This window comes from Sciurus vulgaris (assembly GCF_902686455.1).
Source record: "Sciurus vulgaris genome assembly, chromosome: 17".
Classification (NCBI taxonomy): domain Eukaryota; kingdom Metazoa; phylum Chordata; class Mammalia; order Rodentia; family Sciuridae; genus Sciurus; species Sciurus vulgaris.
The window spans coordinates 35,770,574-35,798,395 of NC_136478.1; the positions used below are offsets into that span (position 1 = coordinate 35,770,574).

The window sequence follows — 27,822 nt, forward strand, 5'->3', positions numbered from 1 at the left end:
CCCTGGCCAAGGTGGAGGAGAGAGGCATTGGCTATCTCAATGACCTCCCGTGCTCAGGCTGGGGCAACAGATGAATCAGGACAGGTCCCCGTCCCCAAGGAGATCTTAGGATAGTGAATCCAAGCCAGGTTTCAGACAGGTGGTCTGCAGACCTGATCTAGATTTACATAGGATTATCCTGGTAGCCTTACTTGAAAACCAAAAACAAAACAACAAAAACAAACAAACAAACAAAAAAACCATACACACACACACACAAAACTGGAAGCCAAACTTGTATCTGTTGCTTACCTTTAAAAATCTGGAAAATTTATATGAAAAACCAGATTTCTGAATTCTCTTGATTAATCTGCAGATCTGACAGCACTGGATCATATTCTCCTGTGGTCAGAAGCAGCTGGAGCTGAGCTGAGCTGCTAGATTCCTGATTAGATGGGGTGTTTGGATGCATTTGCTGCAGACTCCACCATGCCCTATTGACCTGCTAACATCAGGGCTGCATTTTACTTACCGTTTGTCATCTTAGAAATGGTCCACTTCACTTATTTATAAAACTGGTCTCGCTCCAACAGGCATTTGAGTTCCGGGCCTGTATCCATCTACCCATCCACCCATCAATTCTTCTATCCATTCATCCATTCATTCATTCATTCAATAAATATTTATTGAGCACTTACCACATGCCAGGCACTTGAGAATACTACATTAAATATGACCAATAGTATCCTTCCTTTCAGGGTTTCCAATCTGGTATTGGAAACAGATAATTAACAAGTAAATTAATGATCAAAGAGGATTATATCAGATCACCAGAAGAGATATGACCTGTGCAGTCATTAATTCAGGAAGCTGGTGAAGGAGATTAAGGAAGACACACAAACATTTAGAGAGAAAAGTGGGATCAGGTGGGAAATTGATCTCTGAGAGAACAGTGATCCAGAGCTGGCTCCGTGTGTTTATTATGTAGGTTTTATTATCAAAAGGTTATTCATGGGAAAGTTTCTGCAAAGCAAGCAGGCTCAAAGGTCACAATGCTGACAAGACATTATGGTTATCTTGCTATGCTCAGAATCCTCTATCCTTGGGAGCTAGTGTCTCGGTTTCAAGGTTAAGACTGACAACTCTGAGCTTTTGCATAGAGTGTTTTCAGGCTGGTGTCGCCATAGCAACTGGGCAATGTTAACTCATACCTCTGCACAGGGGGATCCCAGTGCAGGCATACCACAACCACGAGACAATTAAACACCTTGATCTGCATCCCCACAGGAGGACGATAAAAACGTGATGTTATATAGAGTATTTTAGAGAGACTCGAAGGGAATTGTGGATAACCTGGTTGGGGAAGTCTCCTCTCCCAAGGTTATTTTGAGCTGAGTCATGATGACTAGGCAGAGGGAAGAGAAAGTGCAAAAGTCCTGTGGTTGGATGAACTTGGCTTGTCTGAGTAACACAAAGACAGCCCTGTACTTGTCAACAGCCCCAAGAGCTCCTCAGAAACTTCGTCAGGACCCCTGTTCCTTCCTCCCCATGAAGGTTGTCCCTCTGTCCTCTCCTTTTTGCCTGTTTTCACCCATGGGGTGGGCAGACATGAAGAATCTATAATCTGGACTCAGAAGGGAGAGTAAGGGCATCCCAAATGTCAGTAAGTATCCTTCTAGATCTCCGTCTAGGCCAATATTCAGGTAGAGATACATGAATGTAACTTGGCTTCAGTTGACTCATACTCCCAGACACCTTTTTTAAATGCTAGAATTTATGTAGCTCAGCCCTAGTGTTTTACAGATGGGGAGTTGGAGACAGAGAGAAGTCAGTTTTATTTTCAATAGTTATACATGAAGTTTAATTAGAAAAATGTACATCAATCCCACAAGACAATGGCTAGTAACCCTTGGAATAAGTTAGGCCTTAGTTAATGGTATGCAAATACACAGGTGGTATACAAATGTGGGGGTTTGGCCTGGTGGTTTAGAATTGTCACCAACAGAGACTCACTTTCTCCTGGTTGGTGGTGATACTTCTAACTTTCAGTGCTTATTAGAAGTTCACTAAACCATATCAGCTGGCAGGTCAGAAAAACTGGCCATGCTTTCCTATTGAACTAAAGAACTGAACTCTCCCTCTCTCCCTCCCTCCCTTCCTCCCTCTCTCCCTTTCTCTTTGTCTTTACAGAAGTTTTTCCTCCAAGAGAGCCCCGTCTCATATGTCCAGGCATTGCAAGACCCCAGCAGAGCCCTGGTTTTGGAGGAAGCCACCTTGTCATGGCGACAGATCTGCCCTGGAGCTGTCAATGGGGCATTGGAGCTGGAGAGGAACGGACACGTTGCTGAGAGGGTGACCAGGGCTCAGCCACATTTAGATGCCCTCAGGCCAGAGGACAAAGGGGAGCTCTTTGGCCCAGAGTTGCACAAGATAAGCCTGGTGGTGTCCAAGGTAGCCTTGTCCAAGTCATGCAGGCCAACCTGCTGCCAGACTTGCAGCCCAAGGCTGGGAGCTTGGCCAAGTAGTTCCCTGATTGAAACCTGCCTTCTCTAAGATCTCCCTTTAAAATACAAAATTTGTTTGAGGTGTAATTCAGTGGTGGTATATAAGCTAGGGCTCAATCCCTAGCACATTCCATTCACAGCACCCCCCAACCCCAAATGCAGATTTTTTTATGCAGGACCAATATAGGAAGTCTTTCACACTTCAGTGCGAATTAATCAATCTTCTAAATTTGGGGGAAGAATAAGCAAGATCTAGAATAATACAGAAGCACTGTATGCTTGTCCTTGGGGGAATAAAAGACACAGAAAGGAAAAGGGAAGAATAAATTGACATTTATAAAATTCTTAGTATAAGCCAAGTTCTATCCCATATGGTTTAATTTGGTTTTTCTGTGACCTCACCTTATCTAGCTCCTTCTCTGCCTACTGTTATCAAGAGCAAGCTTCCTGTTCTTCCTGTTTTCACCTCTGGTCCTCTTCTCTATTATATTAGATATTATGGTAATATCTAATAATAGATATAAAATAGATGTAATTATTGATCTATATCTTGTGGGAAGTATAAAATCTAAAATTGATATTACTCATAGTAATAGTTATTAATATCTACAGTCTATCTACTTAGGCTTTCTCCCTTGGAGATTGTCTTTAAATTCCATCTCTGTGCTGCTATCACTAGCTTGGCAGTGTCCCCTCGGCTCCAGCCTCAACTGCATATTTAACCTTTCTCTGAAATATCAAGCTAACATTTCAAGTGAAACAGGGTCTTGACTTTCACCTTTCTGATCAGTTCCCCACATCTTCCTCCTCTCAGGAGATGACACTACCATTCTTCCAGTGGCTGATGTCTTGGGAGTCAAACTTGATTCCTTTGTTTCCCTCCTACCAACCCCATCAATCAGCAACCCTGTCAGTTCTGCTTGGACATCTCTCTAGAAACCAGCTACCTCTCACCACAGCCCCCTCCACTGCCCTGTCCCCAGCCATCACCAGGGTATTTTCAGAACCTCCTTATCAGCCTCCCTGCTTTTGTTTGCCCTTTTATGATGTCTTACCATGCAGCAGATAGAAGGATCTTTCTAAACTGTAAACCAATTCAAGCTACTCTCCTGCTTAAATTCAGCAACTTTCCACTGCCTTTGCTATGGGAGCTCAGGTTTCCTCCAAAAACTGCCTTTGAACTCTATTCACTTCCTCCTTCCCAACTCCACCAACCTTTTCTCGGCTCTTTGGAAGCAAGCCTCACCCCAGCCTCAGGACCTTTGCACTTCCTGTGCCCACAACCTGGAACACTCTTGCTCCAAATCTTTCTGTTTCTGGTTCTTGTCATTCAGGTCTAAGCTGCAACAATACCTGCTCTCAAGAAGGCTTCCCTATCTGACTAAAACTGCCTTAGCTTCCAAGGAACGCTGTGTCATAGGAGCTGATTTTCCTTCAACTTGTATCATTTATTACCTCTGATTTTATCAATCGATTGATTGATTGTTCTCTCTCCCCACATCTACTAGAATTAACATCACAGAAAATTTCTTTACTTAGTAAAAGAAGAAACTCAAGTGAATATTTGGTGAATAGATGAATGAATGAATGGATATATGTGTGAGTTCTGTGAGACTCTCTTCTTTAGCTCCACTTTACAGAAGAAGAAACTGGAGGCCAAGTGGCTTTCCCAGGATCAGAGTAGAGTAGAGTAGATGCCAGTCTGGAATTCAGGCTTCTTAATTCCTCTGCCACTCACGGATTCCTCCCGCTGCCCATTCAGCCCTCATAGACTGAACTCGAAGCCCCACCTGAGCTGTCTTGTCTGCGGGTTTGGGAGTGCCTGTGTTATTTTGTTTCCTGTTTATCATTCTGTGTTCAATCCACCCTGCCTGAGCCAGTGGCAGGGTTGTGCCACCGGACTTACCTGTCTCCCTTGGCTTTGCAGGGGATGATGTTAGGGGTCTGCGGCAACACCGGGAGTGGCAAGAGCAGCCTGCTGTCAGCTGTCCTGGGTGAGGTAAGTGACTTGTGGCCACATATATATCCTCCCACAGGCAGTCCCCTGCTCCCACCCCTGAGTGTCCCCAACAAGGCTTACTGACACTTTCTTCCTGGAAGGGTTCTGAGCAAGTGAGATTTTTTTAGTAAATCGCCCCATTTGTGCGTACTGTCTCATTCTACTATCTTTCTGTCCCCCACCCCTCCCACCCCTTTTTCCTCTACACCTTTCAAAGTTTCTTCATTCTTCTCTCCCCCGACTGCCACTGCCCCTCAATATATATCATCATCCACTTATCAGAGAAAACATTCAGCCTTTGGTTTTTGGGACTTGGCCTATTTCACTTAGCATGATATTTTTCAGCTTCATCCATTTACCAGCAAATGCCATAATTTTATTCTTCTCTATGGCTGAGTAATATTCCATTGTGTACATATACCACAGTTTCTTTATCCACTCACTAATCAAAGGGCATCTAGGTTGGTTCCACAATCTAGCTACTGTGAATTGAGCTGCTATGAACATTGATATGGCTGCATCACTGTAGTATGCTGAATTTAAGTCCTTTGGGTATAGACCAAGGAGTGGGATAGCTGGGTCAAATGGTGAGTTCATTCCAAGTTTTCTGAGGAATCTCCATATTGCTTTCCAGAGTGGCTGTACCAATTTGCAACTCCACCAGCAATGTATGAGTGTGTCTTTTTCCCCACATCCATGCCAACACTTATTATTGCTTGTGTTCTTGATAATAGCCATTCTAATTGGAGTTAGATGAAATCTTAGGGCGGTTTTAATTTGCATTTCTCTAATTATTAGGGATGATGAGCACTTTTTCATATATTTGTTAATCACCTGTATATCTTCTTCTGTGAAGTGTCTGCCCAGTACCTTCGCCCATTTATTGATTGGGTTTTTGTATTTTTGGTGTAAAGTTTTTAAAGTTCTTTACAAACTTTGGAGATTAGTGCTCTGTCTGAAGTGTGTGTGGAAAAGATTTTCTCCTACTTTGTAGACTCTCTTTTCACATTATTGATTGCTTTCTGTGCTGAGAAATTTTTTTTTAGTTTGAATCTATCCCATTTATTGATTCTTGCTTTTATTTCTTGTGCTATGGGGGTCTTGTTAAGGAAGTCTGGTCCTAAACCAAGGTGATGACGATTTGGGCCTACTTTTTCTTCTATTTTGTGAAGAGTCTTGGGCCTAATTCCTAGGTCCTGATCCATTTTGAGTTGAGTTTTGTACAGGGCAAGAGATAGGGTTTTAATTTCATTTTACTGCTTATGGGTTTCCAGTTTTGTCAGCACCATTTGTTGAAGAGGCTATTTTTTCTCCATTGTAAGTTTTTGGCACCTTTGTCTAGTATGAGATAACTGTACTTATGTGGGTATATCTCTGTGTCTTCTATCCTGTACCTTTGATCTACCTGTCTATTTTGGTGCCAATACGATGCCATTTTTGTTACTATTGCTATACAGTAGAATTTATTTTTTTTTATTTTTTATTTTTTATTTTTTTTGCAGTTCTAGTTTTTTTTTTAATTAAAAATTATAAATTTACATAGGGCAATGTTGTTTGATTCATTCTGTTATTTTTTTCCCTTTCCCCCCACCCCTCCCACCCCTTACCCCTCTTTTCCCTCTATATAGTCCTTCCTTCCTCCATTCTTACCACCCTCCTTATCCCTAACCCTAAACCTAACCCTAACCCTAACGCTAACCGCTCCTACCCCCCATTATATGTCCTCATCCGCTTATCAGCGAGATCATTCATCCTTTAGTTTTTTAAGATTGGCTTATCTCACTTAGCATGATATTCTCCAATTTCATCCATTTGCCTGCAAATGCCATAATTTTATCATTCTTCATGGCAGAGTAATATTCCATTGTATATATATGCCACAGTTTCTTTATCCATTCATCAACTGAAGGGCATCTAGGTTGGTTCCACAATCTGGCTATGGTGAATTGAGCAGCTATGAACATTGATGTGGCTGTATCTCTGTAGTATGCTGATTTTAAGTCCTTTGGGTATAGGCCATGGAGTGGGATAGCTGGGTCAAATGGTGGTTCCATTCCAAGCTTTCTGAGGAATCGCCATACTGCTTTCCAGAGTGACTGCACTAATTTGCAACCCCACCAGCAATGTATGAGTGTACCTTTTTCCCCACATCCTCACCAACACCTATTGTTGCTTGTGTTCTTGATAATCACCATTCTAATTGGGGTGAGATGGAATCTTAGTGTAGTTTTGATTTGCATTTCTCTTATTACTAGAGATGTTGAACATTTTTTCATATATCTGTTGATTGCTTGTACATCTTCTTCTGTGAAGTGTCTGTTCATTTCCTTAGCCCATTTGTTGATTGGATTATTTGTATTTTTGGTGTAGAGTTTTTTGAGTTCTTTATAGATTCTGGAAATTAGTGCTCTATCTGAAGTATGAGTGGCAAAGATATTCTCCCACTCTGTAGGCTCTCTCTTCACATTACTGATAGTTTGCTGAGAGAAAGCTTTTTAGTTTGAATCTATCCCAGTTATTGATTCTTGCTTTTATTTCTTGTGCTATGGGAGTCCTGTTAAGGAAGTCTGATCCTAAGCCAACAAGGTGAAGGTTTGGACCTACTTTTTCTTCTATAAGATGCAAGGTCTCTGGTCTGATTCCGAGGTCCTTGATCCATTTTGAGTTGAGTTTTGTGCAGGGTGAGAGATAGGGGTTTAATTTCATTCTGTTGCATATGGTTTTCCAGTTTTCCCAGCACCATTTGTTGAAGAGGCTATCTTTTTTCCATTGCATATTTTTTTGGCACCTTTGTCTAGTATGAGAAAATTGTATTTATTTGGGTTTGTGTCCATGTCCTCTATTCTGTACCATTGATCTACCTGTCTATTTTGGTACCAATACCATGTCGTTTTTGTTACTATTGCTTTGTAGTAGAGTTGAAGATCTGGTATTGTGATACCCCCTGCTTCGCTCTTTCTATTGAGGATTGCTTTAGCTATTCTGGGTTTCTTATTCTTCTAGATAAATTTCATAATTGCTTGCTCTATTTCTGTAAGGTACATCATTGGGATTTTAATTGGAATTGCACTGAATCTGTATAGCACTTTTGGTAGTATGGCCATTTTGACAATATTAATTCTGCCTATCCAAGAACATGGGAGATCTTTCCATCTTCTAAGATTTTCTTTAATTTCTTTCTTTAGTGTTCTGTAGTTCTCATTGTAGAGGTCTTTCACCTCTTTTGTGAGATTGAGTCCCAAGTATTTTATTTTTTTTTGATGCTACTGTGAATGGGGTAGTTTTCCTAATTTCTCTTTCTGAAGATTCATCACTTATTATACAGTAGAATTTAAAGTGTGGTATTGTGATAGCTCCTGCATCACTCTTCCTGCCCAGGATTGCTTTGACTATTCTGGGTCTTTCATTCTTCCAGATGAATTTCATGATTGCTTTCTCTATTTCTATGAGACATATCATTGGGATTTTAATTGGAATTGTGTTAAATCTGTATAGCGTCTTTGGAAGTATGGCCATTTTGACAATATTAATTCTGCCTGTCCAAGAACACGGGAGATCTTTTCATCTTCTAAGGTTTTCTTCAATTTCTTTCTTTAATGTTCTGTAGTTTTCATTGTAGAGATCTTTTACCTCTTTGGTTAGATTGATTGACAATATTTTTTAAAACCTGTTTTTATTAGTGCATTATAATTATGCATAACAGTGGAGTTTATTATGACATATTCATATAAGCACAAAACATAATTTACTCCATCTCATTCCCCCGTACTTCCCCTTTCCCTTCTCCAGCAGTGGAATCTCCACACCTACTGACTGTCCCTGTCCTTGAGATGTGAGCCCCCAGTTTCTTTGCCTGTGGTCATTTTTGAGGTCTTTGTAGCCCAAAGATCATGGAGCTATGGCACTTTCTCTACTAAATGCTTGATGTCCAAAAGTAAAATTCTTTTCTGTCTGATCACAATAACACTATCATGCCAAACAATAATAATTCCATAATATACAGGCATGGTCAGAGACAACTTGAGACATTGAGGCTCCACCATGAGAACTGTGGAAGAACTGGTTGCTGGGGAATATGGGACTGGAGAAATAAGAGGACAAGGTGTGAGATATCTTCCATGCAGACCTTGCCGTCAGAGTGGAACTGGCCTGGTGTGGCTCCAAGTGCTTGCACATGTTCCCATAGCTGTTCCCCTCAGATTCACTGGTGGGCCTGGCAGGGCCACGTTAGAAGTCCTTTTTACATAGGAAAGTCTCCAGGGTCCCAGAGAGCACTGGGGCTGCAAACCAGGTAGGGTCCAAACCCTGTCCTGCCTTGGTCCTGAGCCTGGACTTACTCTGCTGCAGATGCATTTGCTTGAGGGCACAGTTGGGGTGTGTGGAAGCTTGGCCTATGTTCCCCAGCAGCCCTGGATCATCGGGGGCAGCATCAGGGAGAACATCCTCATGGGAGGCCAGTATGACAAGGCCAGGTGAGCTTCTGGAAGGGGTAGGGAGGGGATGCGTGGCTGGTTTGGGGATGGGGCCTCCAGCTGGTGATGGTGATTTGACAACTGCCAACACTTGTATGTTCACGTATCAGCATTTCTCTCTATGTGTGTGTGTGTGTGTGTGTGTGCGCGCGTGCGCACGCATGTGTGTACTATATTACTATATTTCCTGCTCAGTTTGAAAGAAATATTATGATCATGTGCAGAGGAGTCAGCTGAGGCCTCAAGATATTCAACCGTTCACTCCAGGTCACACAGGAGATAGGATAGGATAGAGCCAGGATCTGAACCCAGATTCTTGCAGAAACTTATTACTCTGTTTTGACTCAAAATGGTCAGTACACCTTGTGGCTCCAGAAATGTGACCAATTCTTTTGCATTAATTAAACCCTTGGTCCTATGTTGAAAGGAAAACAAAGGGAGATTATGAGATTATGCAATGAAGAGGAAATGAGTTCAGATTCATGGCCTGAGACCCTCCCAGCTCCCATCAGTGTCCCCTTTGTGGCCTCTCCCTCCCTCGGAACCCTGAGGTTGACTTGCTAGAGACAAGTACTTGGAATTTTAGAGTGACACCTAGTCAGTGGAGGATCCGGGAAAACTGCCCTGAATGCTGCAGCTATGCTTCCAACTCTGGTGGACTCTGATGTCCTGTGACTGTTTGCTTGATTTGCATTCTGTCCCGGGTAACATCAGCGAGAGACATGTACATGTAGGTGTCTAAACTGGCCACTTCCATCTGACACCTCATATCTAAATCATAACAAGCACTTCAACATCATGGGCAATACCAGCTGTTGCTCACCTTGTTTCCCCAGCTCCCCTCACTTCTCTTCCCCAGCTGTCCTATTCAGTTTAGGGGAATCACCCAAACTTTGCCCTTGACCCAGCCTGAGGCCTCCTCCTCTGATGCCTTCCATACTGATTGGTCACCAGCCCTGGATAAGTCTGTCTCCTAAACATCTCTTGCACTCTCTCTTCTCCATCTCTTCTGCGATCTCTTCTTCAGTCTGTGTTCTCTTGTTAGAGAACAAGGCCTCTGTCTCTAGTCCCCCTCTCTGTCCCAGGCAATCATGCTAAAACACAGGTCTCATTTTGCCATTGCTCTGCTTTAAGACTAATACAACTCACAGAGCAGTTTTGAAATGTCTGTCATAAATAAAAGTACACCAAGTGTTTGACTCAGCAAATCTATTGCTAGGTATCTAATGGGTGGATATTTCCATCCATGAACACAAAGACCCACACAAAAGAAGGTTCATACTGCATTGTTCATAGGAGCAAAAGACTAAAAACCATCCAAAAGTCCATCACTAGAGAACTGGCTAAATAATGCATGGCATAGTCTTATAATGGAATACTATGGTGCCATTAAAACAATATAAATCTCTATAAAAAATCTCTATATTCAGATATGAACAACTTCTGAATAAATATATAAGACACTGTAACAGTGACTGCTTCTGAGAAACACAACTAAAAGAGGGAGACTTGCTTTTTACTACTTTTTCTGTTCAAATATTTGCCAAGTGCATGCATTAGTTTAAGAGAAATTAAAAAGGGCTGGGTGCGGGGGAGGGGGGACACACACCTGTAATCCCAGCAACTCAGGAGGATGAGGCAGGAGTGTCATAAGTTCAAAGTCAACCTCAGCAAAAGCAAGGTGCTAAGCAATTCAATGAGACCCTGTCTCTAAATAAAATACAAAATAGGGCTGGGGATGTGTTTCAGTGGTCAATTGCTCCTGAGTTCAATCCCCAGTACCAAAAAAGAAAGAAAGAAAGAAAGAAAAGAAAGAAAGAAAGAAAGAAAGAAAGAAAGAAAGAAAGAAAGAAAGAAAGAAAGAAAGAAAGAAAGAAGATAAAGGCCTCCAAGACCAAGTTCAAATTTCTTAGCTTGGAATTTAAGACCTTCCCCTTTAAAACTTCAGGTGGTCTGAGGTCTGGCCACTTGTACCTTCAGTTACCTGTCCTTGGCAGGTACCTCCAAGTGCTCCATTGCTGCTGCCTGAATCAGGACCTGGAAACACTGCCCTTTGGAGACGTGACAGAGGTGAGCAGGAGGTGCTCTCCCATTCAGGCTGCCTCATTGGACAGGTAGAGGAAGGACACCAACTCTCCTTTTCCAAAACAGTTTAAGCTTTGCCTGCAGCCACTATTTCAAGGTCACTAACAAAGTCTCCCCTGGGGGAAGGTGGGGCTCATTTTATAGTGGGAGCTGGAAACCAAAGAGGCTACCCTGTCCACGGAGTGGAGAGCTGATCTCCAGCTCTTCCTGGAACAAGAACAAAGACCCTGTAAAGACGAGAGGTCGCCTTTTTCCCAAGCGTCCTTGCTCTGTCCTCACCCCAATCCATCAGCACTTCCTCTGCTAGTGGGAACATTGGCCAGAGGCAAGCTAATTTCTGACTAACATTTTTCTGGTATTTCACTATTTACAGCTACTTTTAATACAGGTAAGACCCCTCCCCTCATGATAAAAGTGGTCTTGTTATCTTGGTTTTACTGTCATCCAGGAAGAGCTTGATCTGTTAAGCACTTGCTATATGCAAAGTGTGGTACCAGCAATTTGCAGTGTCTTGGGTGAGCCTCATATGAGCGCTAGGAGGACAGTCCTTTTGTTATCCTTTCAAAGATGGGACTATAAATCCTTGCAGATAGAGAGCTTAATGCTCTTGTTTAAGGTTGTTCCTTCTCTGGGTAGAACAGGTCTCATCTGTAAAGTGGCTTAAATAAGATGACTGAGCTTATTGAATTACTTTCAAGTTTAAATGAATTAATTCATCGAACTACTTTGAATAGTGTTGGGCAGAGAACAGGTGTTAACTATTACTCTAAGAGCACAGTCGTAGCTATTTAATAAGGATTGGTTGAATAAATGGGGAACTTGGCCTCAGTAAGGTGAAGTTGCTTGTCCACGGTCACAGGATGGTGACCCAGCTACAGAGCAGTGATAAGAGGCTGAGTTCCCACCTTTTGAACTTAGCTTCTCTCTAGACACCTACAGAGTTCATAGTAGACAGAGAGTAGAACATAGCCTCTGACATAGTTTACAGAGCCCGGCTGAGGGATGGACCAGCTGTCAGCTGCCTGCAGTGTTAATCCTCAAGGGGACACAAACACGTGGCTCAGTTTCCACCCTGGATTCCTAACAGAGCAGGTGCATGGGAGGTGGCCCTTCCCATGACAGCAACAGCAAAGCCCACCCCCAAGCCACTACAACTGTCAATGGTTACAAACAGTGCAGATAGTCTCAGATGACACCCCTAACCCAGGTTGACTGTCCCACAAGGAGACAGGTGCAGTCAATAGAGGTCTGAAACTTAAATGAGATGTAAGATAGTACTGCTTCTTGGGAATGAGTGATTTATTTTATTGTATAAATTTTTAGTAGTTTAATAGGCTATATTAGTCAGGTTCTCTAGAGGAACAGAATCAACAGGAAGTATGAATATAAAAAGGGGATTTATTAGGTTGGCTTACACAACCAGAAGCTAGAGAGTCCACAATGACCATCTGTAAGCTGGAGAGCTGTTAAGAACCAGTAGCTGTCCAAGAGGCAGAAGCCCCAGAAAAAGAGGGATCAATAGTGCTAACCTAGTGAGAGACCAAAAGCTTCTGGAAACTCCCTGGAGAATCACTGGCAGAGTTTGCTTTGGAAGAGTAAAGAAGTGAGAGTCCAGTATCACCAGACAATTCAAGCAGCCATCAAGAACCTGTTCAAGAAGAGCTGAGCTTGCATCTGCTGCTGCTTCCTTGTTCTTCCAGCTTTTATTCCATCCAAGCCACCATTCTATTGGGCGGTGCTGCCCACGCTTAGGGAGGGTCTCCACTTCAGTTCACTATCCCACATGCCAGTCATTCCTAGACGCGCCCTCATTGACACACCCAGAAGCCTCTTAATCATTGGTGCCTCTTAATCATTCGCATCTCTTAATCCAATCAAGTTGACAATTCAAATTAACCATTACATATGTCTCCCGAGAAATTGACAGGCTTAGAAAAATTGTATCCAATTAAGAGATGGCCACAATTCTGAAAATCATCAGGTACTCTGGAATGTTGGTGTATCTTGGTCTGTACTGGGGGGATTCCATCTGCCACATTTATCCACCCATTTGAGCACAACTGATTGTCTTTGCCCTCTAAACATGTACTTTTTGCTGCCTGTCTGCAGATTGGGGAGAGGGGTCTCAACCTCTCAGGGGGGCAGAAGCAGAGGATCAGCCTGGCCCGTGCTGTCTATGCCAACCATCAACTCTACCTACTGGATGACCCCCTGTCTGCAGTGGATGCCCGTGTGGGGAAGTGCATCTTTGAAGAATGCATTAGGAAGACACTCAGGGGGAAGACTGTCATACTGGTCACCCACCAGTTGCAGGTGACCACCCCTCCAGGGCTCTGACCATGATTGATGGCTAATGTAGATCCTTAGGATCTACCATCTCAGAGTACACAACAACAACCTCACAGCAGTTGTCCCTTCATCTCAGATTAGACTCCTCCAAATTTGGTGTCTTAGTCCATTTTGTTTCTATAACAAAATAACTGAGGCTGGACAACTTATAAAGAAAAGAGGTTTATTTTGGTTCATGATTCTGGTGGTAGCATCTTGTTGGCTTCAAGTGAGGGCCTCATCATGGGCTGTGTCACATCATGGTGGAGAAGCAGAAAGGGGAAGTGGGTACACACAGGAGGGGAGCACATACGTGAGAAAGAGACACAGGGGAGGCTGACCCACTTTGTAACAATCCACTTTCATAATAACTAATCCAGGCCCTTAAGACCTAAACTCCCTTCTGAGAGAAGCTAATCCAGTTTGGAGTGAACTAACCCAGTCTCTTGAGAGATGTAGATCCATTCATGAGTGTGGAGCCCCATGACCTAATCCCTTCCCACTAGGCCCCACCTCTTAAAGGTCCCACTACCACTCAATGCCATTATAGTGGGGACCAAGTTTCTGGTACATGAACCTTTCACGGACAGTTACACCCAAAACATAGCATGTGGGGAATGTCGTCAAGAACTTGGATTTCCTCTGCTGTTGTCAAAGAGAATATAGATTGGCAAAAGATTTCTGTGACTCGTAAAAATTGAAACCAAAGTTTAAGGTCTCCTCTATCTTCAAAACTTTATGAGTGAACTCCTCCTTTTCAAATAATGAAAAAAATTCCTCCCAGAAGAATTCTCCAGGTCTCAGATCCTTAGGTTAAGAGCCACCTCAGATGACTTTCTCTTAGACAACTGCCACAGTGCAGTGTCTGTTTCTGGCACTGCCTCTCACGAGTTTTCCCTGGAGATTTTCACATATGGTACTGGCCTTAAGGACTTATTTTTTTTTTTCCCCTTTTTTACTTCTTCTCTTGCCCTGATTTCTGTCTTACTATTTATTTACTTTTTGGTATGAAATATTTAAGATCAAAAAAGGGTTAGGAAAAAAAATCAGTGAAAACCTGTGTATCTACCAGCCAGAGTAAGCAATAAAACAATGATTACCCTCCTAGATTGTACTCTCTCCTTCCTCTTGCTACCCTTTGCTGCTTGTGGTCCTCATGCTTTCTACAATACATATAGGAATCTCTAAACATGACAAAGTTTTATACACACACACATGCACACATAAATATTTTAATGTGTTTGGTACTGGGATTGAACCCAAGGGTGCTTTACTACTGAGCTACATCCCCAGCCCTTTTTATTTTTTATTTCGAGACAGGGTCTCCTTAAGTTGCTTAGGGCCTCACTAAGTTGCTAGAGGTGGTCTGGAACTTGAGATCTTCCTGTGTCAGCCTCTCAGGTCACTGGGGTTATAGGCATGAGCCACCGTGTCTGGCTCCTTTTGCATACTTTAAACATTATATTATTGATATTTAACTGTGTCCAGTAAATTTTTTTCACTCAACTTTGTTTCTGAGATCTCCCATGTTGATCTGTCATTTTATTGAATTCTCACTGGTATAGTGTTCCAGAATTTGAACATAGTAGAATTTATTTCTCCCAGATGAACTTTAGTTTCTCATTTTTCACCTTTACAAAAAAAAAAAAAAATACTTCGGTGTACATCTTTCTACATCTGTCCTTGTAAATAGGCTTGAGAAGTTTCTATCTTAGGATAGAGTTTTAGGAGTCATTTTTTAGTTCATAATTCTCCAAAAATCCTAAGAACTTGGGGTGTAGAGTTTGCCTAGCATGCAGGAGGCCCTAGATTTGGTCCCCAGTCCCCCCAAACCAAACCAAACCAAACCAAAAAAACCTCGCACATTGCTAGATAGTCTCATATAGCCTCCAAAGCGTCTGTGCCAACCTGCCATCTCCCCAGCACTATATGAGAGTTCTCTTTATTTTGGATTGTCACCAATATGCAGGGTCTTCTGACATGTGAGTTTTTGCCAACCTGGTGGTACAAAATAACATTTATTATCATTTAAGTTTACATTTTGCCGATGAGTAATGAAGTTGAACACTCTCACATATGCTCACTAAAGACCTTATTTATTTTGATTGCCCAGTACTTAGAGTTTTGCGACCAGATCATTTTGCTGGAAGATGGGAGGATCTGTGAAAATGGAACGCACAGCGAGTTAATGCAGAAAAGGGGGCGGTACACCCAACTTGTCCAGAAGATGCGGGAGGATGCCTCGCAGGTGATTTCCCCCCCCCCCCGCCCACCCCTCGCTCCCCAGGGAAGGGCAGAGCACCTCTTCCTTCACCAGGCTTCTGCTCTCTTCCCAGGACACATTGCAGGAGGCAGCAGAGACTGCAGAGAACATGCCAGCAGGAGATCAGGCTCAGGCCACCACCAGGGAAGAGTCCTTCAGTGAGAATGCTGGTAATGATGTGGGAAAAGTTCCACCATGTCTGCATGCCTGTGGGATCCTCTGAGGTTCTATTGCTTACAAAGATGTGTGATCCCAGTCAAGCAGTGCAACCTCTCTGAACCCTCCCTGGCAAAAGTGGAGATAATAGTACTTACTTTGCAGGGTTGCACTAGAGATTAAATGTGGTCAGGCCTAGAGAAGTCCCCAGCACAGTGCATGGCACATCATAGTCTCCTGTTGCCAACAGTCTTCAGCCTCCAGGGTCAGAAACAAATTTGGGCTAGTTAGTATAAACAGTAAAACAATTTTTTGGCAGGACAGGGTGTGGACCACAAAATAAAAAGAAAAGAATTAGGACCAGCATCTTTGGGGTCCAAGCAGCAGTAACAAGTACAGAGTCTTTTGAGAGAAAGCTCATTGCAAGATTTTCTGCCCTACTCTAATTTTTCTCAGATTCAAATTTTAGGAAGGGAGCCTCTTCCCAGGAACTATTGGGGTTCTGTTATTAGTGGAAGGGGGAGTGTCAGGCAGACACAACAGACATTCACCACCGTGCTGGTGGTTGTTGTTATTATCAGAAGTACCTACTGGTATTTCCAGGCACTACTCTGTAGGCCACGCTCCAGGCAAGTGCTCTGCCTAGACAGGTGTCATGACTCTTTTTTGAAAAGTTGTCTCAAATATGTATTGCTGCAGAGCATCCTGGCAACCATCCAGTCTTGCTATTTTTCAGATGGGAAAACAGGTTATGTGATTTGTCTGAGGTTGCACAGTGACACGGTGACAATCTGGAACCCAGACTTTCTGGTCCCACATCACTGCTTCCTTCATTGCCCCGGCTCTCTCAACCCATTAAACACGTGGGAACTGTAAGCCCTCCGGGTTCTGTTTTGTTTTGTACTAGGGATTGAACTTAGGGGCACTCAACCACTGAGCCACATCCCCAGCCCTATTTTGTATTTTATTTAGAGACAGGGTCTCACTGAGTTGCTGAGTGCCTCACTTTTGCTGAGGCTGGCTTTGGACTCTCGATCCTCCTGCCTCAGCCCCCCAAGCCTCTGGTATCACAGGTGTTCACCACAATGCCTGCTGGGCCCTCTAGGACCCTCTATCCAGACTCTGGAGCTCAGGTCAATGATTATCTTCAGCTACATTTTCCATGGAAAACTTGCTGTTCGGACCTAGGTAAATTCTAGTTCCACACTCACCCTCCCTGGAAGGTGAGGAAACTGGAAAAGGATGCAGCCAGGAGCAGAAGGCTCTGCCAGGACTCCCTCTTGACCCCAGAAGGGGAGCAGCTAATTGGGAGGCTTTCTATTTTCTTCTTGTCTTCTCCCAACCCAGTGCCAAAACAGCAGCTCACAAAGAAGGAAGAGATGGAAGAAGGTTCCCTGAGTTGGAATGTCTACCTCCAGTACATCAGAGCGGCTGGAGGTATGGTCTGTCTGTCAGCGTCCACCCTGGGCCTGGGGCTCTTATCCTGATCAGCACCGTCCCTGAAACTGGGTGGGGCTAGAACCTGTGAGATCATGGGAGGTGGAGAGGCACAGAGGGGTCATGCCATTCATGGAAACTGACTTGCCCAAATCCAACCTTCTCAGTTGTAGTAACTCTACCACCAGAGTCAACGCTGGCGGAGATGTTTTCACATCTGCTTATTATTTCAGTATACATGTTATTTCAGTGTTTTCTAAACTTTGGGTCCTGACTCACTAGTGGGTCAGGAAATCAACTGAATGGATTAGGAGCAGCCCTGAAAGAAACGAAACAGAACAGGACAGAAAAGACCAGCAAGCACTGCATGTAGAGACACTGGCTGAATTTTTATTTTGGTTTTCAGTAGGTGTGCTTTAAAATGTGTTCCTTAAGGCAGGAAGATGGCAATTAGAATTTTCACATTTACCGTTTTATTAAATGATGTATGTCATCATGCACACTTATTGTACCATGTTGTGAACAAGAATCCTAATATATGGCACTCTCCTTTTTAAGCAATTTAAAGGATTTTTTAGTCCTTTTGACTCCATGCAACTTTTTTGCTTTTTAATGACTTTGGAACCTAGCTTTGTGTAAGGTGAGTCTCTTCTCCACCCAGGGGTGGGTGGTGAGAAGAAGTGGACTGTGCAGAGGTCACCCATCCCTGCCCCTTCCTTCCACCAGGGACATCCCTGCAAGGTGTAACACGTGACCTGCCCAGAGCAGGGAACAGCAAATCCTGGTGAAATAAATGAATGAATTGAACAGTTGATTGGTCTGAATTTACATAGTACCTACTTGTGCCAGGCTAAGCTCTGAGGGAGGGCGTTTAAAGTCTAAGAACCAATCCTGAAACCTGTCTAGAGATAAAGAACTTGCATCCTCCAGATTTGAGAGGGACCTTTGTGGCCAGGAATAGTCTCAGGTCTCATCAAAGAAAAGACAGCCTTGGAAGAAAGGTAGAATTTGGGAAGGATACATGGGCATGGGACATAGACTGGTAGGTGGGTGGAGTCTGGGGCAAGAGGCAGATACCAAAGGTGGGAATGCACCTCCCGTCCTTGACTTTTTGAATCCCAGCTCTTCCACTTACCAGCTCTGTGACTCTGGGAAAGGTATTTCCTCTCTCTGAGATTTAGTTTCTTCATTGTCTTTGTGCTATTAATACAACATGCCCAAGACTGGGTAATTTACAAGAAACAGGAATTTATTTCTCATAGTTCTGGAGGCAGGAAGTCCAAGATCAAGGCACTGCCAAGTTCAGTGTCTAGAGAGACCTGATGTTTGCTTCTGAGATGGTAGCTTGAATGCTGTGCCCTCTGTCCTCCAGAGGGGACACAGAAAAGGGACAAGGCAGTTCTCACAAAATCTTTTATAAAGGCACTATTCCTACTCACAAGGGTGGAACCCTCATGATCTGACACCTCCCAGAGCGCCACCTTCTGATACCATCACCTTGGTGGTTTGGTTTCAACATGAGAACTTTGGAGGGACACATATCACATGTTACACCCATGTAAATGAGAATAGGAATCCCTAACTCAGAAATGGCATATAGAACATAATAGTTCATAGTATACTCTAACGTATGAAAGGTGACTATTAAGGTTATTTCTGCAGGTGAACCCTCAGGATCTGCATAAAGTGGCACTAACTTCTTTAGAATACTACTGCTGTGCCAGGCACTGGGCTGGGTACCTGACACAATTTCTTGTCATCTTTGGTTTGTTCTTGACCATCACCATTTAATAGGCAAGGAAATAGACTATTACTGACATTTAATGCTTTCTCCAGGGTCATGCAACTTGGAAGTCAGAATTTGAACCAGGAGTTGAACCCAGGGCTCTCCAACTTGGGAGTCCAGCTCTTCCCAGTCATCCAGGGTGTCCGGGATGGCTGGGGGTCAGGGAGATCAAATGATTCAGGCCTTAGCAGTTCTGATACTAGTTGCTTGGCATCTTCTCATGGCACCTGTGCATCCCCTCTACCTTCCTCCCAGGTTACCTGTCTGTCACAGTTTTCTTTCTCTTGGTGGCGATGGTCTTCCTCACAACCTTCAATCTCTGGTGGCTGAGCTATTGGTTGGAGCAGGGCTCAGGGGTGAGTACCATGATGTGGGCTTGTGTGAGTGGATGACTTCTTGCTCCCTTAAGGCCCCTTGAAGGCTAGAACATAGCTGGGAACTCACAGGGCAAGCCCAGAGTTGAGTTGACAGGTGTATTCCAGGGAGGATAGTCTGGGAGCTGAGATCCTGCACTGGCCTTCTGGCTTTATAGGATGGGTAATCACCACATAATCTTTTGGGGACAAACCCAAGAGATTTCTGTCCCAAAACAGCCCCCAGGAATCTGTGCCTGTCTCCTTAGTGGGCTTTTCCTTTGGTTTGAAATTTGCCTCCTTACTGTTCTTTATTTAAAGTATGCCCCTGCACCCTGGGCACTGGGGGCTGGGAGCCACCGTGTGCCACACTGTAAAAGAATTAAAGTGGTGATTCTTAGAAAGACACCTGAAAGCCAATGGCAAAACTCTATATCCCATGCACCTGCCCAGTTGCTACCAGAGTATCATGACTTCTCGTTTTCCACCTTTCAGATTTCCTGTGAGTGCTTCTCCTTGGTGGAATCTAATCTGAAATCATGCTGGCAAGGGGCCTGGGAGATCAAGTGTCCATCTTCTTTGCATTGCAGTGGAGAATGTAGAAGGGGTGACTGTTGTGGTTCAGGAAGTGGACATTGAGGGCCTAATCCAGGGCAGGGTACGGCAGGAGGAAGAACAACCAAAGCACAGAGCAGGGAGGTTTGAACACGTGGTTTCACCTGCCAGCCATGGAGTCTTATGTGGCCCCTGAGAGAAGGACATTCCCTCCTCTGAAATTCACCCTGGACCCCTGTTCTTTCTTGAAGACCAATCATAGCCAAGAGAGCAACAGGACCACTGCAGACCCAGGAGACATGCTGGACAATCCTCAGCTGCCCTTTTACCAGCTGGTATATGGCCTCAGCATCCTGTGCCTAATCTGTACAGGGATCTGCTCCTCAGGGGCCTTCACCAAGGTCACCAGAAAAGCATCGACAGCCTTGCATGACAAGCTCCTTGACAAGGTATGGGCTTGGGTCCTGGGTGTGCCAAGGCTGAGCCCTGACCTTACCTAACTTGTTTTTAATTAGCAGATTTATTTTAGGAGCAGTTTTTGATTTCTAGAGAAATTGAGTGGAAAGCAAGAACATTTCCATATCCCCTCCCACATCCACTCCCTCCGTTTCTCTTACTCTTAATATCTTGCATTACTGTGGAACATTTGTTAAAATCAATAAGTCACTATTGATACCTTGCTATTACTAACTAAAGTACACAGGTTGCATTTGGGTTAACTCTTTGTATTGCATATTTTGTGAATTTTGACAAATGTATCCACCATTATAATATAGAAAAGAGTTTCCCTGCCCTAAAAATCCTCTGTGCTCCACGTGTGCATCTCTCCCTCCCATACCCCAAATTCCTGATTGCTCTTTCTGTCTCCATAGTTCTGCATAGTTCTTCGTAGTTTTCTAGAAGGTCATAGTTACACGGGAGTGCACTGTGTCACTAGGTGGATAGGGATTGAGAAAGGTGCCTCAAAGTTCTCCTGCTGCTGGAAGAATGAGTTAAGAGTTCAGTGTTCCTTGGTGGAGGCCTAAGGGACACACGATGCTAGCCTCTGTTTGCTGAGCCCTATCACATATAGAGTTGCTGATAGTTCTCCCAAGGGCTCATTGAAGTTGGTATGATCATCCTCATTTGATTATCCTCATATGGGATAACTGAAATTCCATGTGCATTATGGTTAGAATGTGCATTGTGTGTTATGTATGTTAGATACACATATGATATCACATGTTAGAATACCATATGGTATCACACCACCTCTTAGAAATATCACCCCTCCCTCTCATCAAGTATCACTACTGACAGATTCTGTAGTGAGTTTTAGGCTTGCAATGGTGAATGAACAGTGTGGGCAGGGTTTGGGCCATGATGGGCTTATGGTCCAATAGGGGAGACAGGGAAGAAAATGGGTTATTGTAATGTGGTGTGCAAGTTTTCCAGGGGATGGAGCACACGGGGACCTGAGAACATAGGAAGCACCTAACCTTGGCTTGGGTATGGTGGAAGGAAGTCAGGGGTCAGGTAGTCCAAGAAGGCTTCTTGGAGGATGTAGTCACTCTTTGAAGGATGCGTTGGGATTTAGGCAGCTGGAGGTGGGCAAACGCAGACCTTTTCTGGGGAAGTGAGTGGAGTGCAGAAGCCTGGAGCTCAGAGGTGTGGGATAGGCATTCTGATAGGGGTGCTTGGAAGGCAAGGAAGGGACCCGGTATTTATGGCAGGTTGAATGCAAGTTGCGTTGCCGTTAAAAGTGTTTCAGTCCTGGAAGGATGAGAAAGGGCTTTGTCCCGCTTCTCAGATAAGGTAATTAAACTGGCAGGAGAGGGCAGTGCTACCTGAGGCCTAACATTTACCACCCAGGCAGTAGAAAAGCACTTGGCTTCATAGTCTCTAGGAGCCTCTGGCTGTGTACTTCAAGATTCTAGAAATACCTAAAGGCTAGTCCTGTGAATGATATTTTGTACCTTAATTTTAAGAAATATCCAAGTTTCTTTCCATTAAAAAGTGCTTCGTATTTTGAATATTTCTCTTTGTAGTTCTTTCATGACTTTATTGATTTTTAAATTGGCCTTTGTAGTTTTAAAAAAATTATGAGTGAAGGATGAAATCTCTGAGAAACTTGACTCAATGGTAAGAAGAACAACAAAACTAAACTAAAACCAATCAACCAACAGAAACATCTCTGCTTAGTTTTATACTTAGGAGGCAACCCCAGACCCTTTTCCCTGTGTCTCCAGCATTTGCCCCTAATCCTCAGTGACCCTGGGCTCTCACAGTCGGCTCACACCCCCACAGCAGAACCGAGGTCTGTTCCTGTGGCCCCTGCTCCGTAGCACTCAGCCTCCCCCTTGGGTGCTGGGAGTCCTTGAGAGAATGACCCTTTTGTCCTCTGATTTCTTGAAGTGATTGTGACAGTTCTGATTGCTTTAGCTTAAGTGTTTAACAAAAGATTTTGGAAATAATATTAAAGGCATTTTGGAAACAGAAAAAGTAAAGAAGATGGTAATCTGCTCCCCTGACCTCTTAGGAAGCAAACATGAGCATGAACTATCCAGGCATTTGCAGTGGCAGGTGCTGCAGGGGCACTCGGTGACTCTGTTAGTTACTATCTCTTAATAGTCACAATGTCCCTTTCCCTCTTCCCTTTAATTTTGGCTTTAATAGATCCTATTAGCTTTTATTAATTCCTATTTCTTGCATTGTGGTTTGAGAGATCCGTAGGGAAATGAAAGTGTTCTGTCCGTCAGTACCATGGGCCTTTAAGAAGTGTCTACCGTGAAGAGCTGGCTGTGCTGAGGTTGGGGGAAGACTTAAGAGGCCTGTTCGGGTCATGGCTTTGACATTACTACCTAGGTGACCTTGAGCAAGTCAAAAAACCACTGCTCCTCCTCTGAGTTTCTGTGTTCTTTTTTTTTTTTTTTTTTTTTTTTGTCCTTTAAACAAGGACACTGAACTAGATGATTTTTAGAGTACTTTCAGTTTGAAATGTTCTTTGATCTCCAAAGGGCCTCATGTCCACTGGCTTTCAGAGATCAAGTTGGGTTTCACTTTCAAGATGGGGCAATCATAGTGAAATTCAACCCAACAGTCCAAGTCTTGTGCAATTTCAGTGGAATTGCCCTTGGCCATCCGGAGTGAAAATCATCCCTTCTATAGAAAATGTTAGGAGCTTCAAATAGTAAAAGTTTTTTTTCCTACATGCACTTCAATTTCACATCAAGAGTGGCAGACTACCTAAACGCAGAAGAGAGCATTCTTGTAAGATATCTAACTCCTTGATATAATAATGCGTACACTTCAAAATGATTATACTATCATTACATCTAAGGCTTTCTGCAGTTACAAGGTGGTGGTTTTGGAAAGCATGGCCCCCAATATCAACACCTAGAAAGCAGCCACCACCTTCTATGGGTGCTCTCTTTGGGGATTTTTTTCTTCATTTTTCCTTAATTGACTCTGCTGCTGTTGCTGCTTCTTGGCAAAACTGGTAAAAACAAAATTGTAATCATTGGACATAGAACTCTGGCAATCAAGATGTTTAAAACCTTCTTCTGGGGTGAAGAAACCACTGTGTGACATTTAGAACTTTGATTAACAAAAACGGTGGCCACAAATCTTCCTGACTTGAAGACTTCCACAACTTTCCTGATCAGATCATCATAAGAGGTCTGACTCAAGTTTGTTTCAAAGCTAACATAAGAAAATTTTGGTTCTGGAGGGATGTGAATAGTCCAATAAGTTCCATCCAATTTCATTCCATTTGTTGAATACCCACAAGGATTGAACAGTGTGGAATGACAGAACCTGGTATGGGGTCACAAATTCCACTCTCCCAAGTGACATCCTTTGTGGTAACAACATCTTTCACATAGAACTGGTCCAAAACTGCTGGGTCAAACTCACTCATCAAAATTTCCAGGGTTTGATTTGGCTGACTTATTACCTGACTCTAGGAAATCCAGAGCATACAAGTACCAAAAATTAGACTTTACAACACCTGTGAAAACAATTCAGTTTGGTTTATATACACTATAATATTTCTGCAGGTATGGTCCAGAATTCTCCACCAACAAGACTTTTGTCCTCATAAGGTGTGAGCCTCAGCCTAACCATCTGGGACTGTTCTATTAAATTGCTACCTGAATTTTACATCCAGTTACCTCCACTTTCTAGAACACATTCTCTATTAATGTTGTTGAAACCAGTTTCATACAGATGTTTTTTGCAACAGCAATTAAATTTTTCTTTCACAAGTCCTTAAGAAAATGATTCCAATTACTCATTTTGCATATTACTATTTTAATAATTGTTTCTGCACTTGTAGTCCTTTGATTTCTTCCCTCAAGCTGGTGTCTTCCCGCTTAGTCCCACAAATTAAGTAATACACTTACACTGTGGGTTTTTATACTAATCTTATACTCCAGGTGGGAAAAGGGGGTAAAGTCTCTGGGCATATTAATTTGGCCTCCTTTTTATTGGCATGGGCTCTTTTGGAAGATAAATGACAAAATTAAATGTCTCCTACAAAAGAATATTAAGTGTCTCCAATGTTAACTTGGAGGGAGAACATGTAGTTATAGATGGAGATTAGGGTGTATTGACTGAACTTTACACCCTATGCTATGCTGTGCTCTTTAGTAAATGAGATTAACTTCTAATGGAGTACCATGCCTTTACTAACTTGCTAAGTGGTGGTATAAAAGGATTTTTATCACTCAGTAGTTAAGCAAGGAGATTTAGCATATAGGTTGTCCTGGATTCATTAAGTCCTGTCAGCATGAATCATCCACCTTAAATTTTACTTTTAGTAGCCATTGCCACTAATTTCCTTTAATAGTATATGGTAAACTTTGGTTCAAAGCAGAGTCAGTGGTTTTCGATCTTAAGAAGTTCTGTGATTAAGTGATACATGTGCGTGCCCTGACTTCATCTGTTCCTGTATCATCTCCCTTCCGCCTTGGCATTCAGAGGATAAAATGAATGACTGCCCAGGGTGGAAACTGTCCAGGCTATTCAGATATCACCAGGTAGTAGAGTGTATGGATAGATTTAGAAAATTTAAATTCTAAAAATATTCAGTGGGAAATGACTAGTAATATAGGCTCTCAAAGTTGGGATCTTTTAGCTGTATTTGCAAATACTGTGGTATTTAAGCAACTGAGAGAACAGAAAAATTGACTAAATCTTGTTATTTCTTGAACTCACAATATTTTCCTGATAGTTTCTGAATCGATGCAGTGATGCCTTGTTCCTTCCGTAATTATAAAAGAAACACGTTTTTCAGTGTTTCTTAAATATAGAATCTACTTGGTTTGAAATCAAGTGGTTGCAACACTCTTTTGATTTATATGTCAAGCATGCTGTTGATCAAATGTTTCATTGAGGAAGCTTTCAATCAACTTGACCTTTGATTTTGTAATGAGCATAGCACCTAATGTTTTGACTTGCTCTGTTGTGAGGACCTGCACTGAAGGTGGATTTTGTTTTGGAGCAGTATCCCAATAGATTGGTAACATTTGTTGGCTTGAGGTCTGATTTTTATTTTATTTATTTTTTTAAATTTTTTCTTTCCTCTAATACACCTAAGACTTCTAATGTTGAAAATTTGCACAAATTTGTGTAGAACAAAGCCCAGGGAGATAAAAACTGTAGATTGAATAGGATCTATCCCAGTGTGACAGAAGAGAGAAAAATCTGGTGCCATGACTTCTCTTTTCATTGGTGTTGCACTTATATCCGTTGAAATGTATTTCTGTATCACAATTTAAGCTTCAATACGTTTGCTTACTTTAAAAAAAAAAAAAGAAAATGTTAGGGAGCTGATATTGATGAAATGCTTACTAGGGATAGACACTGTTCTGAACCCTTTCCATGTATATTGACTTATAATTCACAGACCATATTTGCCTTCTTAGATTGTACAACTCATAGGTGTCTAGGATATTTGCAGAAATATGCAACTCTATGAAGTATCATTATACTGGAAATACAATCGATGTGGACCTTGAGACTCAGAGGGGCTAAATAACTTGCGCAAGGGCAAACAGCAGAAGGTGGAGAAGTTGGGTAGCACTGGAATCCAGGCAGGTGGGCTCCAGAGCCCATCCATGCTCTATGCTTCCTCCCTGGATGACTTTTAGGCTTCATCCTGCACCCCCCTTCAGAGCCTAAAGGTAATGGGCATCTTTGTCCAGTCCTAAGCAAGACCTGCTGCTGTGTTCATGGATGTGGATTTTGTCCCTGTAGGTTTTCTGCTGCCCCATGAGTTTCTTTGACACAACCCCAGTAGGCCGACTCTTGAACTGCTTCGCGGGGGACTTGGATGAGCTGGACCAGTTGTTGCCCATTGTTGCTGAGGAGTTCCTGCTCCTGTTTTTGATGGTGATAGCCATCCTGTTGATTGTCAGTGTCCTGTCTCCATACGTCCTGTTGATGGCAGCCATAGTAATCATTGTCTGCCTTGTTTACTATATGTGAGTATGTTCTTTGTGCTTACAAGTGGGGTTTGAGACTTGGGTACAAGACTGGGGCCAACCTAGATTGAATGGTTCCCAGGGTGGATGGCCCCAGTTACTCACTCTCGTTCCTGATGCAGGATGTTCAAGAGGGCTGTCAACGTGTTCAAGAGATTGGAGAACTGCAGCCGGTCCCCTTTATTCTCCCACATCCTCACCTCTTTGCATGGCCTGAGCTCCATCCGTGTCTATGGAAAAACGGAAGACTTCATCAGCCAGTGAGTCCTTCTGCTGCCATCTGACAGTGATGGAGGATGAGGGGGTGGGCAGGAACAGAAAGGAAACAGAGCTTCTGGGGATGGTGTCTTCTTTAAAAGAATCAGAGCATTGTTTTATTCCATGTATTTCTCTGAGCCTCCAGAACCTCATCCGTAGGATGGTGTTTATCAGAATAAAAAGTGGAAATGATATGGAAAATGGGTTTGCAAATTTTAAAGACCTATGGCTAGTTTATGTACACACTTGGCTCTCCATATCCACTAGTTTGGCATCGATGGATTCAGCCACTTGCAGATCAGAAAAATTTAGGGGGAAAATTGTGCCTGAACTGAATATGTACAAACTTTTTTTTTCCTTGTCATTATTTCATAAATGATACAATATAGCAACTATTTACTTAGCATTGACATTGAATTAGGCATCATAAGTAATCTAGAAATGATTTAAAGTACTCAGGAATATTGTGTAGGTCACATTGTAACTACTACCCTGTTTTATAAAGGGACTTGAGCATCCTCAGGTTTTGGTTGCCTTCAGGTCGGGAAGCAATCTGCATGCTGAAGGATAACTGCGGTTTTTTATGTTTAATAATAAGGTATATTATTATGCAAATTCATCTTGCATTATGTTTTTTCTTTCACTTCTGAACAAATATCTCATCTTAATAAATTAAAGAGGAACAATAGCTTTCTGAGTAACAGAACTCCATTCACTGCTTGCACTATAGATTTGCCCTCTGAATGTTTGTTGAAGTAAACAAGGAAATCCTGAGATTGTTGTTGAGGCTTAATTGTATAATACGAAGTTATCTACTTGTAGAGAATAACTGAACATGGCCTTCACCTATAAGAAACTCACAATGTGGTGGAAGATAAGAGATGGGGACACATATTTTTGTAATAACACAGGATTGGATAGGAAGGAAGATAAAAGAAGGGCCCTGATAAGATAGCATGGAAATTCAGTGGGAAAGAGGTGGCCAGGGAAAGATTTGGGGAGAAGATGATATCTGAGTTGGCCTTGAATGCTGGGTGAGATTTGGCAAGGGAGATGTGTGTCTCTGATAGCTGAAATCCTAGGTGAACCTTGATGCCTAATGTCCTACTGGCATTAGCGAGCACCCAAGGATAATATAGACTGAGAGGATCAAGGAGCAATTTATTCATCCAGCCCATACTGA

The 27,822-nt window shown here is 42.8% G+C and overlaps 1 protein-coding gene and 1 pseudogene across 4 annotated transcripts in view; one reads left to right on the plus strand and one right to left on the minus strand.

The window, feature by feature from the left end:
* Positions 1 to 27,822, plus strand: part of ABCC11 (ATP binding cassette subfamily C member 11) — a 63,632-nt gene that overhangs the window by 19,480 nt on the left and 16,330 nt on the right. For 2 of the 3 annotated variants that reach the window (XM_079117606.1, XM_079117605.1), the window contains exons 10-21: positions 2,170 to 2,430; positions 4,411 to 4,482; positions 8,830 to 8,954; positions 10,952 to 11,024; positions 13,149 to 13,352; positions 15,481 to 15,615; positions 15,704 to 15,800; positions 17,134 to 17,223; positions 19,265 to 19,365; positions 20,169 to 20,366; positions 26,155 to 26,381; positions 26,504 to 26,641. In XM_079117606.1, coding sequence (XP_078973732.1) covers positions 2,170 to 2,430; positions 4,411 to 4,482; positions 8,830 to 8,954; positions 10,952 to 11,024; positions 13,149 to 13,352; positions 15,481 to 15,615; positions 15,704 to 15,800; positions 17,134 to 17,223; positions 19,265 to 19,365; positions 20,169 to 20,366; positions 26,155 to 26,381; positions 26,504 to 26,641 — 1,721 coding nt within the window. The remainder of the gene's footprint in view (positions 1 to 2,169; positions 2,431 to 4,410; positions 4,483 to 8,829; positions 8,955 to 10,951; positions 11,025 to 13,148; positions 13,353 to 15,480; positions 15,616 to 15,703; positions 15,801 to 17,133; positions 17,224 to 19,264; positions 19,366 to 20,168; positions 20,367 to 26,154; positions 26,382 to 26,503; positions 26,642 to 27,822) is intronic. The other variant, XM_079117607.1, reaches the window with a different exon arrangement.
* Positions 22,902 to 26,017, minus strand: LOC306647669 (S-adenosylmethionine decarboxylase proenzyme 2-like; annotated as a pseudogene). Its single transcript has 2 exons — positions 25,912 to 26,017; positions 22,902 to 23,905 (listed from the first exon to the last, which is right to left on the minus strand). The product of its transcript is annotated as an S-adenosylmethionine decarboxylase proenzyme 2-like (transcript).